General features: G+C 39.3%; 1 protein-coding gene across 1 annotated transcript in view; it reads right to left on the bottom strand.

The window, feature by feature from the left end:
• npas3 (neuronal PAS domain protein 3) overlaps positions 1–14,460 on the bottom strand; it is a 61,127-nt gene that overhangs the window by 18,957 nt on the left and 27,710 nt on the right. Inside the window, exons 2-4 of the mRNA XM_015043107.1 lie at positions 11,878–11,996; positions 10,918–11,111; positions 4,830–4,936 (exon numbers count right to left, since the gene is read on the bottom strand). Coding sequence (XP_014898593.1) covers positions 4,830–4,936; positions 10,918–11,111; positions 11,878–11,996 — 420 coding nt within the window. The remainder of the gene's footprint in view (positions 1–4,829; positions 4,937–10,917; positions 11,112–11,877; positions 11,997–14,460) is intronic.

Raw genomic sequence — 14,460 nt, 5'->3', positions numbered from 1 at the left:
GCTCTAGAGAATCGCTGGCATGCTAATAAATCACCAAATCAAATGGTCCCGGAACAAAAAGCCATCTTTCACAAAAACATCACCAACACTCCACCGGTTGGGCTTGGTTAAAGGGAAAAAAGAAGAGACATAGACCCCTTCCTGCAACCCCCGTTTCTCAAAGCCTGCTTTTCACAAAGAAATGAATTTTGAAAGAAGCTGAATAAAACGAGCAGCCGGGGTGACTGAAGGTGCTTTATTAGAATATGCTCCTCTAAAACCAAGTCGTTTAAACTGCTGGCAGCCGGCTCGCCTTCCTGACCTCCCGTCCTCACCGCAGTGAAGAATCATCTGCCTCACGACTGCACACCTTTTTGTGTGTGTGTTTTACACATTCTAATCTAACCCACCTCATTCTGTCTGACCCTTCAAGGCCAGTGTAAAGTTCTTACCTGATTACCACTCAGAATGTTTGGAGCTTAAAAACTTTGGTAAAAAAAAAATGACAGAAAAGTTTCAGCATGTCAGTTTCTTTGTGCTGGATATATATCATACACCCTCACTCAAAATCTAAAACCCAGGAAGGAAATGTATTGGTATTTGAGGTTCATACTGCTGGATCGTCATCAGGTTGTCAGTTAAAAATTATTATTAGTTTGAAAGAAACCAGATTTTAATATACCGACATTTTAGGACTGAATATGGAAATAAATATTGACCTAGTTTTATTTATCAGGCTGATACTGATATGTTAAAAATACTCATATCGGCCGATAGTGTTGGTTCAGATATATTGTGCGTCACTACAAAAAACAAAAAGCTGACAGCAGAGCTAAGGGCTTAATGAAGTGGGAACGTGGTGGGAACGTGGTGGGAACGTCGTTCCATGTGGTGAAGTAGAGTTCACAAAGGGCAGCCATGATGTTTAACTTACCAACATCTGCTCTTTCAAACTTTTGTTTCCACTAGTCTTTGTGTTTTTAATGACATTTAGTGATCAGGAGGCCACAAAGAGTGGTCAAACAGTGGACGGTTATGTTGCTGGTTTCACCAGGGTTAACATGTCATTGATGAAACATTCTGACCTTGACTCTCCTCAGTCAAGAATGAAGCCGGCCCAGCAAAACTCAAAGCTTCATTGTTCCATTTCTAACAGATCCCAGACCATGATGAAGAAGCCAGGCAGTAAAGCTTTCTTCGTCTTACTTGTCACATCGTTGGTGCTCATCTTGCTGTACGTACAGGAGAGAATGTGGCCTGGGAGGAGGCAGCTGTTTGTTCTTTTGTTCTTTAAACTCTTCTCTTACAGATGCTGTCCTAGAGTTACTTGGCAGCAGCCGACAGCAGTGAGAGGCTTTATCGGGGTCAAAGGTCGAACTGTGTCTCTACAGACAGCTGGTCTTTTGCCCGAGCACAGGGAAGGTCCACCACCTACCTGAATTATCTCATTATACAGAACTTTCAGAAATGTACAATTAATGTCTTGCTGCATCCAGATACACAGCACAAACAACCACTTACACATGCACACGCACACACACACACACACACGCACACGCACACGCATGCACGCACACGCATGCACACGCACACACACACGCACGCACACGCATGCACACGCACACACACACACACACACACACACACACACACGCACACACGCACACACACACAATTTTAGTAATGTTTCTCTTTGCACCTTTGATAACTGGATAACACTTCTAAAAACTACTGAATGCGTTTTTAAACAGGCAAAACAAATTCAGGTTGTAGGAGTTTTTTCATTGAGTAAATACATTCAATTATTCAGTAAATATTTTTAGCTCAAGTTTGTTTGTTTTTTTTACATCATTTTCCACAAGTACTAACAAAGAACACATATCTATCTTCATGTTTCTCTTTATTTAAAAACCTAAACAAAGAAATAAAATGATGGTTCTTTAAAAATGACAGAGAAAAAACCTACAATAGATAAATATTAAAAGTAATAAGTGGCTCTTTTTCAAAATGTCATGCAACATTAGGAGCTGTAAATAAGTTTTACTTTGTTGGAGTGAGAGGACAAATTGCTCTTCGGATTGCAAAGATTTCTAACCAAAACACAAAGAATAATTCAAAATCAACTTTACACAATAACTATATTTCTTTGACAACATGTATTGTGACAACTCAACACAATAGCATTTTAAATCTTTGCAGATGTTTTAATTGTGCAATAAGTAACAAAACCTGGAGAATATTTTGAAAGCTTGTCTGGACGCTACAGCAGAGTGCACAGCTTCTAAAAACACCTTTAAGAAACACTTCATGTTCCTCACACGACCCGACTTCAAAAGACCTGAACTATCCCTTGAAGACAAGAAGGAATGCTTTCTCTGTGTCACAATAATCAGATACAGGGGCTAGCACATGAGAGAATCTGACAGCTGCTGTCAACATTTGACTACCATCAGGCCAGTTGTCCTTGCTGTGTGCTTGTTATTATTTGGCGTTCTGCCTAAACACCCTGACTGCATCAGACGAACCGTGAAACGTTGCGCTGCTCTGAATGCCTCCTCAGCTTTTACTGCCACTGTAAAGATCTGACTGCTGCAACAAACACAGTGCTGCAAATCATCCAGACAGACTCTAAAAGGCCCAGCAAAACCACAGCTTGCACATGTGTGTCCGTGTCACTGGGTGCATTGTGCCTACTGACAACAGTAATAAGATTGCAGAGCTGCAGCTGAGAGAAAACTTAGTAAAGATACGAGAGAGGAGCACAGTTTGTAAGAGGCCTTAAACTTTCAAAAGCGGAAACACGACTGCAATTATATTCCTCCACCAGGCAGTACAAAGGATATTGACACTCACTGTGGAGCGAAACATAAAGCTACTGCTGAAGGTTCGAAGCAGAGGTTTATCAGAATGTTCTGTCTAGTAACTTTCAGAGGGAAAGAGCATATTTAAAACACCATAACTGCTATGACGGCAGAGGTGTCCTCATCAACTCTTAGACATGCATTCAAATGTTTTAAGGGGTTAAAATGGCTGTTAACCATGTAAATGGTAAATGGCCTTGTACATGTATGGAGTTATATCAAGTCCGAGGACATTTATATACATTCCAGCCTCAGCTGCCACCCAGTTGGTGCCACCAGGCCGTATGATCACCATGGCATGGAATGCAGGTGAAGCGTCCTGTCCAGGTACACAGCAGCATAGTGACTATGATGGACAGAGCAGGGGTCCAAACTAGCAACCCACCAGTTACAGGAATCTCCCTCAGCCACTGTTGCACCATGAGTGCTTGAACTTCTTTTCAGTTGCTTCAGGGAGTCCTTTTACCATCAATGTACATAGAACTGGAGCTGGGCCTTCTGACTGTAAGATCTAAAATATTTTGTGTCATTATTCTTTAAGCTGACTGCTGTGGATATGAGTTTATTTTTCTGGCTGAGCAGGTGTTCTAAACAACAACAAGCTCTTCTCAAACCTTTCAGTCCAGTCCCTGTACAATTCTTTTTGAGGTTTTATATTGCTGTAGCTTAGCCCTAGACCTATCTCTGGTAAAATCCAGCCCCCTTGCTTCTTTTAGAGGGTCTGGACCCTCGACTATTGAGAACAATTGCTTCCTGGAGGCCTGGTAGACTCTTGAAGTTTTAAATCTTACCCAATTGCTAATGTTTTTCCGTGACGTATGTCTTGATGAAAATTGCCTGACTGTAAACAATCATCCTCCACTGGGAAGAGCAGTGTTGAGCGAAGCGAGGCAGCTGTTAATGTTCATTTGATATTTAGAAGTGTGGCCAACACTGTCTGAATGGCTCCGTTCAGTTCCTAAGCCTTGTTCTGTTACAGAGGTCTTTGGTTCTATGAATGTCTAAAGTGATGTTTGATTTAATCATAAGGGTTTATTTGATGTTCAGATAAGTCTATTGTACCCAGCCTCTCACCCGGAACGTTAGCTGGAGATAGGCACCAGCAACCCTCCCGACCCCACTAAGGGACAAGGGTGTACAGAAAATGAATGAATGAATGAATGAATGAATGAATGAATGGATGGATGGATGGATGGATGGATGGACAAGTCTATTGCTCAAACTTTACCTTCCTCAATTAAAAAGTTGGTTGTCAGGTGGTGTATGGGTCCTGGGCATGCTTTGGGCTGGCTAAGGCAGGTGTGGCCAGCTCCAATCTCCAGGGCCGGTGTCCTAAAACTTTTAGACGTATCTCCGATTCAACACATAGGGTCAAATAATGAGGTCATTAGCAGGACTCTGGAGCACTTCACTGCACTGAGGAGGTGATTAAAATGTTTATTTGAAGTGTGTTGAACCAGGGAGGCATCTAAGAATTGCAGTATAGCGGCCCGCAAGGACCGAAGTGTACTTTCCCTTTTGACATTGCTGGGGCTCGTTCACTAAATGGAGTGGTAATGTGCTCTTCCTCCCTTTGAACTGAATTCCATAGGGCACCGGCCCATGCAGACCCTGGGCTTGGTCTGCACGGTGGAAGATGGTGTGGCTGGGTGAAAAGGTGCCTCTTTGGCTTGACAGCTTGTGCTTTTCCTCTGAGGGGGCGTACGGCGTTCGGTTCTCTGGTGGTGCCTTGCTAGCTAGCTAGCTTTGCAGGCTAGGTAGCTGTTTGTTTTTTGTTTTGGAGATACCTTTTGGCTACAATTCGCTCATTATTTACCGTCAGTAAAACAATTAATACTGATTTATAAGCTGATTCAGTTGCCATGGAAATACTCAAACCTGTTTTTTTTGAGAAATGTGTGAAAATGAATTACACAAACACAGCTAAAGCCATGATAAAGACAGATGTTTTTATGGCTGCGGTGAGACAGAAGTGGTGAAAGTACTCACAGTCCAGGTGACTCTGTCTGATCCCCTCTACGTCTTCCGCGTGAATGAACTGGTAGCACCTCTTTCCTACAATGTCCACGGGGGTCAGATCCATGTAATCACTGATTCTGAAACAAAGTAAATAAGTAGCAAAATGAAAAGAGGAAGAAGACCTACAGGTCAGACCCTCACAGACACAGGACACAGAAACATGTATGCAGTTTTTATTTTTGATTTCTAGTTTCACAAAAACACCGAAGTAAAAAGCACCGAAACCCCAAGTTAACGAGGACATTTTTTTCTAATGTGTCCCAAAAGGCTGTTCAGTTTAAAGATCGTCTCCCCAACGATTAGTGAACAGGACCACATATCAAACATTTTGACTATGAGCAAGATAAGTATGTTAAAAATCCAGTTTTTATGTGGATGGTTGAAACATTTATGACAAATTTTAATATATTTTTTGTGTTCTTGTTCATTCCCTTTGGTTGAGCATATGCCAAAATGTTATGCCAACTTTTGTGTGAACATTAAAGAATAGAATTAAAGAATCTTTCACATCTCATAATGCCAAAGCAGTTTCCTGCATTTAGTCTGGTTTTAATTTAGAGATCCCCCAAAAATAAAAGTCATGCAGTCAAAGATAACACATGTATGTAATCCTTCATGCTACTCTCAAAATGAAGTGTGTAGAAAAGGACAGTGCAGCAAGTAACACAGAACTGTATTAAAATGAAAAAAAAAATCAGGAACATGCTTTTCACTGGCTGGTTACGCTACGTCATCTTGTAGCATTTCAGCCACACTACATAACCGAGCTGGTTGTCAGAGAATATTTGCTCTACAACAAAACATACCTCAAGATTGAATTTTAATTCAGTGATTGACTTGACTGAACCAAGACTGAACCAAGACTGAACCAAGACTGCAGTCAGAGCAGGCAAGCCACATTGCTGTAGTAATAACTGTGTTTGTTTGACCTGCATCCGTCCATATTTGTGTACTGTCTGTATAAGTGTGTTTGTGTCGAGGCGCACAGTTGCAAAAACGTAGAAAGCAGCAAAGGGTGGTTGGACTAGGCCAGGGGTGGGCAACTCCAGGCCTGGAGGGCCGGTCTCCTGCAACTTTTAGATTTGTCTCTACTTCAACACACCTGAGTCAAATAATGAGGTCGTTAGCAGGACTCTGGAGAACCTGACTGCACTGAGGAGGTGATTCAGCTGTTGATTTCAAGTGTGTTGGACCAGGGAGACATCTAAGAGTTGCAGGACACCGGCCCTCCAGGACCAAGATTGCCCACCCCTGGACTAGGCTCTGGAAGGCTGCAGCAGGACAGGCTGGTAACACAGGGCACCAGCTGAGGGTCAATTTATCCCAGACAGAGGTTGGTCATCAGAGCAGCACAGGACCAGCAGACCTCAGGCCAAAGAGGCATCAGGTGAAATGTAGGGTGCCACGCCCCCCTGACCCAGCCACACTGCCACACAGGCCACGCCCCGGAGCCGGTTCCCCCAGCGGCCAGGGGCCCCAACCAACCCCTGGCAGGAAGACCGCCCAGCGCCAAGCAGGGAGGAGGGAACAGAACTTTACTGCACTAGCACTGATAACTGGGATCAATTGGAATGTGTATGAATAGACTGAAGTGATGGTTCTTTGGAAAGTACCTTGAGGCGGCATGTTATTAACCAGCTGAACTGAAACTGAATCTCTTTGTTATTAACCAGTCGGGACATTTTAGTGTCCTTGTCATTTTACATGCAACTTGTCTGTAACAGTAATGCATCTACTTATTAATTCAGCCTGTTGTGAAGCAAAGCAAACGTCAAGTATAAACTGTTTTGTTCAATTTGAAACGTGTTGTAGTGGATGTGGGCAGGAGGGACTGGACTGACCCTGATTACTATGATATATACATAAAGAGGATCCAATGGATTGGGAGTCCACAAAAACACACTAATGTCTTTCACTGTCTCGTCCAGAACTCGATCATATTCTTTTATCTCACCTTTTGACAGTTTTAAAATAATTATAAAGAATCAACCACCTCAGAAATATATTTATCATAGATAATATGTCATGTAAATGTTCCTGGCCTGTTTATCTGTATTAAAATAACTGCTCAGATGGGATCAGTGATTAATTCAAATGCTACATTTTTTTTCAACAAAATGTGTCAGGATGAAATTATTTGGTTCTTCTGTTTCACATTTACAACTCTTGTAGGTTTCTTGGTTACAAAAACCTAAAATCTATTTTAGAAATGTTTTAAAGCTTAATAGCACCAAGAATGTGATCCAACTAGTCTCACAAGAAACACGTTTCCCATTTAAAACAAATGCTTTATGACTTAGGGACAAGAAACTAGTCAGTCAGGTTCGGGTATGGCTAACACTCATCAGCATTAAAAAGATTAACGTGAACAAAAATACCACAGAATGGAGCAGACAATTTCCCGTTTTAGTCAGATCGAGGATGGTTGAGGGCGACTAATGTCTGTACGCCAGATAACAGCCCATTTTGTTCTTTGGAGAAAAGCATCCTGCCATTTTTTCATTCTCATAGAAACTTATCCTCAAAATTGAGCTGTAATGGAACCGACGCTTGTCTCTTTAACACAGCGGCGATTTCTGTCGCTCCACAGTGAATATCATCATCTGCTGCATTGTATCCACTTTTCCACCCACAAAAAAGCAATCTGTCTACCATCATTTTCCTGCTCTTTTTATTATAAAACATGAAGGAGGTATTTCTTTTTTTATTTTTTATTTTGCCTGATATGAATCTTTGCAGTCAAGGCGTTAGCTCCGGCACAAGATCCTGATGGCTATCTGCTTTATCTGGACAGAGGGAAGGCGATAGAACCATCAGAGACATATTTCACTGTTAAACCGGGGAGGATTAGGTCATAGTCCTCATGAATACGGAGCTCCAACAAGGCTGACAACTTCTTTATCCTTGGAAATAGTCATGAAACATTGATGCAGAAACAGTCAAATCATTTTTAGGATAGCTTAAAAACTGTGACATTGTTACATCTTTAAGTGATCAGGAAGTTTGTCAAAAGACAAAATATGATGTATTTGCATTGTTTGTATTTATTTATTTTAAGCTGGTTTTAAAAACAAACACAAGAACAAACAACTCTATTGATAAAAAATATAGTAATTAAAATCATGATATAATATTTATATGACTGTTCAATAATAACTCATATGACAAAGACAAGATGGTTACAAACAAACTAATACGACAAGAAAATAGTAGCAATGATGATTGTAAATAACCTGACTTATAGCTAAGGTTCTCTGTACAATGTGAGTATCATAGCTTTGTATTTATTTTTAAACCAGTTGATGTTTGGACATTGTTTTAGTTCCATATTCAGTTTGTTCCATTGTTTGGCTCCAGTTACAGAGATACAAAATCTTCTCATAGATGTTGGGATGCTGTGTTTTGAAATTCAGTCTTCCCTCACACCCTCTCTTCCATAAAATCCTGAAGATGTTTAGGAAACAGATTATAACGAACATCAAACAGAAGTGCAGTTTGATTTTTCTCAATTTCCTGCAATTTTAATAAAGTAGACTTAAGAAATAAAGGATTTGTGTGTGTAAGAAAACTAGCGTGTTTTACTCTGGCGGCTCTTTTTTGCAATACTATTAGTGATTGTTAGCAATGTTGATTTATAAGTATTGCCCCAAACTTCTGCACAAAAAATTATATATGACTCAATCATTGAACAACACAAGATGTAGAGTGACTTACTGTTCAGATAATATGTTGCTTTGGCTATAATTAATGTATAATATGAATAATTTGGGACCCAACTTTAATGAAAGAAAACCTGAAAACCTGACCTGTGCAACAATTATTGATGTTAAAAGTGCTTTTAAAATGTGAATGTCGTGAACATTTAAAAACAAAAATGATTCATGTATAGCTGATTTGATTCTGATCCAGACAGAGTTCCACTAGAGTCTGTAGAGGAAGCCAAAGACTCTGGTGATGGTGAAGTGGCTTAACATCACCAGAGATGTTTTGTCATAATGTCAGTGGAAACATGAATTTAAAGAAGGGATTTGGAGTCTGTATTGCCAACAATGATTTGTCCAGTGATTGTTGTGGAAGGTATAAACATTTTTTATACAACATTTGAAAAAAGTAAATAAAAAAATATATTTTCAAACTGATACTGCAATGACATCATTATATTTTAGGGGCAGGGTGCTATTCTCCAGTCCTGATCTATCAGCTCACTGTATTATGGGGCTGATCACCATGATCTTCATTTTATTAAAGTTCAGTTTTAGGTTCATTTCAGATTTATAGTTTTGGTGACCACATAACCACATGAACCACATTCACTTTAGCTATTCATTAACATATGTAAAGTCCAGATTGTAAGAACATGTTTAAAAAATAAATAACTCCTCACCGCAGCGTTCCCTGGTGTTGGATGTTTTCCATATTGTGTAAACCCAGAACCAGGCTTCAGGTTTGGGATGAGAATTTAATCTCAATATCTGTCATTATGTCTGAGAGTTGACCGTTTGAGCTAGCAATAAAGCTTTTTAATTTGACAAACTTCAAAAATATTCATTTTGCCTATTTGACTGCATCTCTACATAAGATATGCAGGTCCATCATTAAGTGTAACCCAAAGGTAAGGTTTTGTAAGAAGCATTTGCATTTTCTGTCGTGTAGCAACAATCTCTTATTATACAAGGATTCTAATCATATCAAGTAAAATAACATTTATGTAATGTATTTGATGTTAAGATTTAGGTCATAAGCCTAGAGGCATTAATCTGAACAACAACAACAACAAAAAAATCAAGAAAACAGCAGTTACAGCAGGGTTCCAAGTCCATGGATGAATAGAAGGCAGCTGTGTTCGCTTGCTTCCACCTTCTTGGACCCCTAATTATGCAGCAGATGTTTGCATCAAGCTGCATTATGCAGGGTTTTAAATTATATGTGGCAGTTTTACTGATTAAAGTGACAGGAAAACTTTAGGTCGAAGCTCTGCTGTAATATGTCACCTACACATTTTCCTTTGTGATTTTTTTTACTCTTAATCAGTAATCTCACTCTCTTCAGATCATTTTGCAAAGCAGCTTCTCTCAAATTCAGATCTTAAGGTCAGTACATACTTTGCAACAAAGAGGAATCAGTTCTTTCCCAGAGTTGGAAGAAACAACGACCCCATTCTGTTCATGCAACACTTTTTTTTTTTTTTGCAGATTTTTCTGCACATAAAATCTGGGCAGAACTTCTTTGTTGCATATTTTCCAAGCATAATTGTGTGATTTCTAAGAAACAAGGACTTGCATAAGGACTTATCTATGGAGGTGATGGAGGACCAGCTATTTTTCTGGATAAAAAAAAAAAAAAAAAAAAAAAAAAAACTATTCTTTTGCATAAATTTATATGCAAATGTTGTATATTTTTAAATGTATCCTACTCAGTTGCACATTTCAATTGGCTGTTATTGTTTTTCTCGTGCAGTAAATTTGCCTTTTCTGTAATGAGTCTAATTCTTACAGAATTACATACTCGCATATTCACCTTTGTGTGAATATGCGAGTTTCATTTGCCTTTCACTTTGCTCATTACATGAATTTCCCTGCTGTGAGACAATGAAGGATATTTCTATTCAATCCTGTTGCTTCTTAAAAAATCGATATCAGTCAAGTTTTCTTTATTTGTTTGCATTACAACCCAGCAGAGTGACAGCTGAGTGTCCCACAGTTTTTTACTTGTGGTAGTAAAAATGACTCCATTGGCTCTTGTTGTAACAACCAACAAGAACAACCAATAAGTTACACATATTCCTAAAGAGGAGCTGCTGAAGAGAGACACCTTAGTAAAAAACATGAAATATGACATAAAGAATATCCAATTTATTGGAGCTAAAGAGAGCTAAAATTCTGCAGGGGTAAAACTGACACCTTTATTGTCCTCTTGTTTCTATAATAAATATAGAAAACACTGTATAGAAATGGATCTGAAAAGGTTAGATGCATTTGTTCAGGTTCATTACATTTTTTTTATATTACCCTCTGACACAAACAAAAGAATCCCTGAAGCCAGATTATTTCTCCCTTACCTGTTCTCACAGTAGACGATCTTGAGATCCATGTTGACTCTGGTGACAAACATTTGGCAGTCGATGCGAACCTCATTAATTGTGGGCGGTGGGAGGGCATGAGCTACCACCACCATTCCCATGATCTGATTAGGCACCGAGCGGCTGTGCGTCAGAGCCATCCTGATCCGCAGACGCCCTGTGATGTGGATCACCTGACAGGGAAAACACAGCAGGTCACAGTCAGAGGGTGTGACAGCTTTGGATGTGGACATGGATGGTTCCAACAGTTGTTATTTTAAATGCCGGAGAGGGAGAATCCATGTAAATCTGACAGCGAAACATTGAAAAAACCCACAAAACTCAAGAGAATGTTTTAAACACTTCTTGTTTTTAAAATGGCCTGGAAAACAGAGTTAACTAGCAAGCACAGCTTTTTAAAGAGAAACTCACGTTTTTCTTTAATGTTGGCACAAACATGAACAGGTTTCAGCTTGAATATGTTCTTTGCCTCATACTTTATATAGGAGATGTAATTTCTCCTGCAAAGAGATTCAGTTAAATGCAATAGTGTAGTAGTCTCATCCTGCATGGCTTCAGTCTCCCATGGAAACACTTTACATGTTCCATTCTCGGTACGTGTTTCACACTGGACGACTATCGGTGCCACACCACCTTCTAACATCTGTTCTCTGTCTAGTCATTAGATTCTGTGTAATTAACTGCCTACTGCAAATATGTTAAGAGGTGGTTTTCACTGCTCACATTAATGCATTTTAAGGTATACGTTATGTATGAACTATTAACATAGGCAGTTAGAAGTAATTCTAGAGGGTTTTCTCAAGTAATTGCAGATTTTCCTTTTATTCCAATCTCGCTAACAAGATTCACAAACATGTCTAAAAATTTTAATGTTCACCTTAAGAAAGAAATCATGCTACTTTCAATGATTGTAAGCATAGTTTGGGTTGATTGTCTTACTTTATATCCTGAGGACTTGATGTGCACACCTCTCTTTGTTAGAGTGGACTTCATCCGGATGAAGAAGGATCGTTCCAGAGAGTTATCAGGAGACAGGAGGCTGGGACTGCTGGACTCTACTGCACAACGAACAACACAAAGACAAGCAAAAAGACATGAGCTAACCAACAGCTGTTAACAGCTCTGGTGCGTTTAGGTTTAATGTTCCTCACAGCCTGACCGACATGGTTCCTGTCCTGAAGTCAGTGGTCGTTTTGATGTGGGCAAACATAACATTAACATGCCTCTCTCCTCTCTCACTTGTGAGGGATCCTACAGACCGGCCCATAAAGTTAAATGACTCCTGGAGGTAAGACATAATTAGTTTGCTTGTGTAGTTAGTAATATTTTGAATTTAAAAGTTATGTTTGACAATGTTTAAGTGTTTCTATGAACCAGAGGCAAGTGTCTGCAAGTTTTATTACAAACAATGTTAATTTGGTTCAAGACTTTGTTATCCAAAAAGGTGAAGGTTTTGTTGCATTCTGTTCACTGGCCTCTGATTGGTTTTGGTTTCCATGAACTTTTTTTGTGGTCTAATATTTGTTTGGGCCTTAGTTCCAAAAAAAAAAAAAATACCTCAAATAAATTCATTCAATTTAATCTATCTGCAGTTTAAATGAGTACATTATGGACACATATTTCAACTTATTCCAATAAAGTAGAAACCTCACTATCTGTTTCTATTTCCACTACTGACAAGGGTGTTGTACAATTTTTCACTTTTCAAAAATGCAGAATCAGAGTTATCTTCTAAAAGTAGCACTACATATTTGAGAGAAGGAATAATAAACCCCAGAAAAATGACAAAAAACAAATGTTATGTTTGTTTCCTTTCTGCCAGCTGGTGGATGGATGGCATTTCTGATAGGCTGAATTCTCTATCTTGACCAGTAGATGTCAGTGATTGTTGCAGTTCTTCAGGTTTTAGTCTAAGTGCATTTGATGAGAAAACTAAATGTCATCATGGTTCTTGAAGTCTTCTGAACCATTATTTCAATTTCACTTCAAGAGTTTATTCCACTGTATTTGATCAACATACAAAAGAGAAAACAGGATGAACAGTGCATGCTGGGAAATGTACTTTTAGGTTTATTCATTCTTCCAAAAACAAAGTTATGATCAATTTTTCCGTGGTCATAATAAAGAGAAAGATATTTTACAGTGGTTTATTACTTTACTGTGTAAATGACAAGTAGTGATTTGATTGTAATGAACTACGTTAATGTTTTACATGGTTTCAAAAATCCATAAGTTACATCAGAAACACGTTTGTGAAATAAATATAACATTTCTGTCAGGCAGATTTATTGGATAACTACAACTGCTATTAAATGCTATTAAACCATATAAGCTTGATGCCTTTTATTACATTCAAGCTGAAAAAGATGTCACAACACATCTGAAAACATAGAGAAGAAACTCAGAAATAAGTTCTACGTGTTGTTAGACCACAGCCTAAACTCTGCAGATGTTATGCCTTCATCAGCATGTAATCTCTGCAGGTAGAAATACAAGATCAGATCACCAAGATCAGAGTCATGCAGGATCTGTGAGTCTGCTGCTTGTCCTCAACAGCCAGCATGGTTCCACTGAATAAATAGATGAAGAACATTTTACACATGCAAGCAAGCACACAGACACGCAGCCAGGTCTCTGGTGGATGCACTGGTTGATCACTGCTGATATATGTTGACAACGTCTAATCTGAAAAATTGAAAGAAATGAATTAATATGCAAATTCATCCTTTATAATATAAATGTCCTTGAAACAGCGAGGGGGTGGTGATAGAGAGAGAAAGGCAGTGAGGAGGGGAAGAGGTGGAGGGAAGGGGCAGCGGCAGTAGAGGAAGGGAAGGAAGAAAAGATGGGAAAATCTGACATGTACAGAAAATACATGAAAAATAAACTGAATAAATAACAAATTAGATGGACTGGCGTACGGAGACATGAAGAAAGGCGAACAAAAGCAGTACTATTATGTACTGCAGAATCTAAAAGAGTGAGAGTAAGAAAAAAATAAAGCATCATTAGAGATATTTATAATGAGGAAGAAAAATAAAGATTATGAAATTTACCAGAAGAGGAAAAAACTCTTTCTCTGCACCACTGTTTCCTCTGCTGCTTCTGTTCTAAACACCATCAGCCAGTTAGCTGTCAGTGCTTCAGGACAGTAAGGGACAATCAGATGGAGGGACAATGTCCCCATCAAAATATGATGTATTTAACTTCACTTTCTATGTGTAAAACTTTAGGTACACATACACACACATATTATTATAAAAAAAAATAAAAAATTCCCTTCTCACCCTCCGCCGGTGGTCTCTCTCTCTCTCTCTCTCTCTCTTTCATCCTCTGAGCTCGGGTCCTCTACCAGAGGCCTCCAGTATCTTGGCTGTGCCTAGAACTGCACATTTCTGGACTGAGATGTCTGATGTTGTTCCTGGGATCTGTTTGAGCCACTGCTCCAGTTTGGGGGTGACTGCCCCGAGGGCCCCGATGACCACAGGCACCACTGTGGTCCTCACCTTCCAGGCCTTCTCC

This window comes from Poecilia latipinna, unplaced genomic scaffold (genome assembly GCF_001443285.1).
Source record: "Poecilia latipinna isolate Pla-1442-1.1 unplaced genomic scaffold, P_latipinna-1.0 Scaffold616, whole genome shotgun sequence".
Taxonomy (NCBI): domain Eukaryota; kingdom Metazoa; phylum Chordata; class Actinopteri; order Cyprinodontiformes; family Poeciliidae; genus Poecilia; species Poecilia latipinna.
Note: the sequence above shows the minus strand (reverse complement) of the source record. Positions and strands in the feature narration are given on the sequence as shown.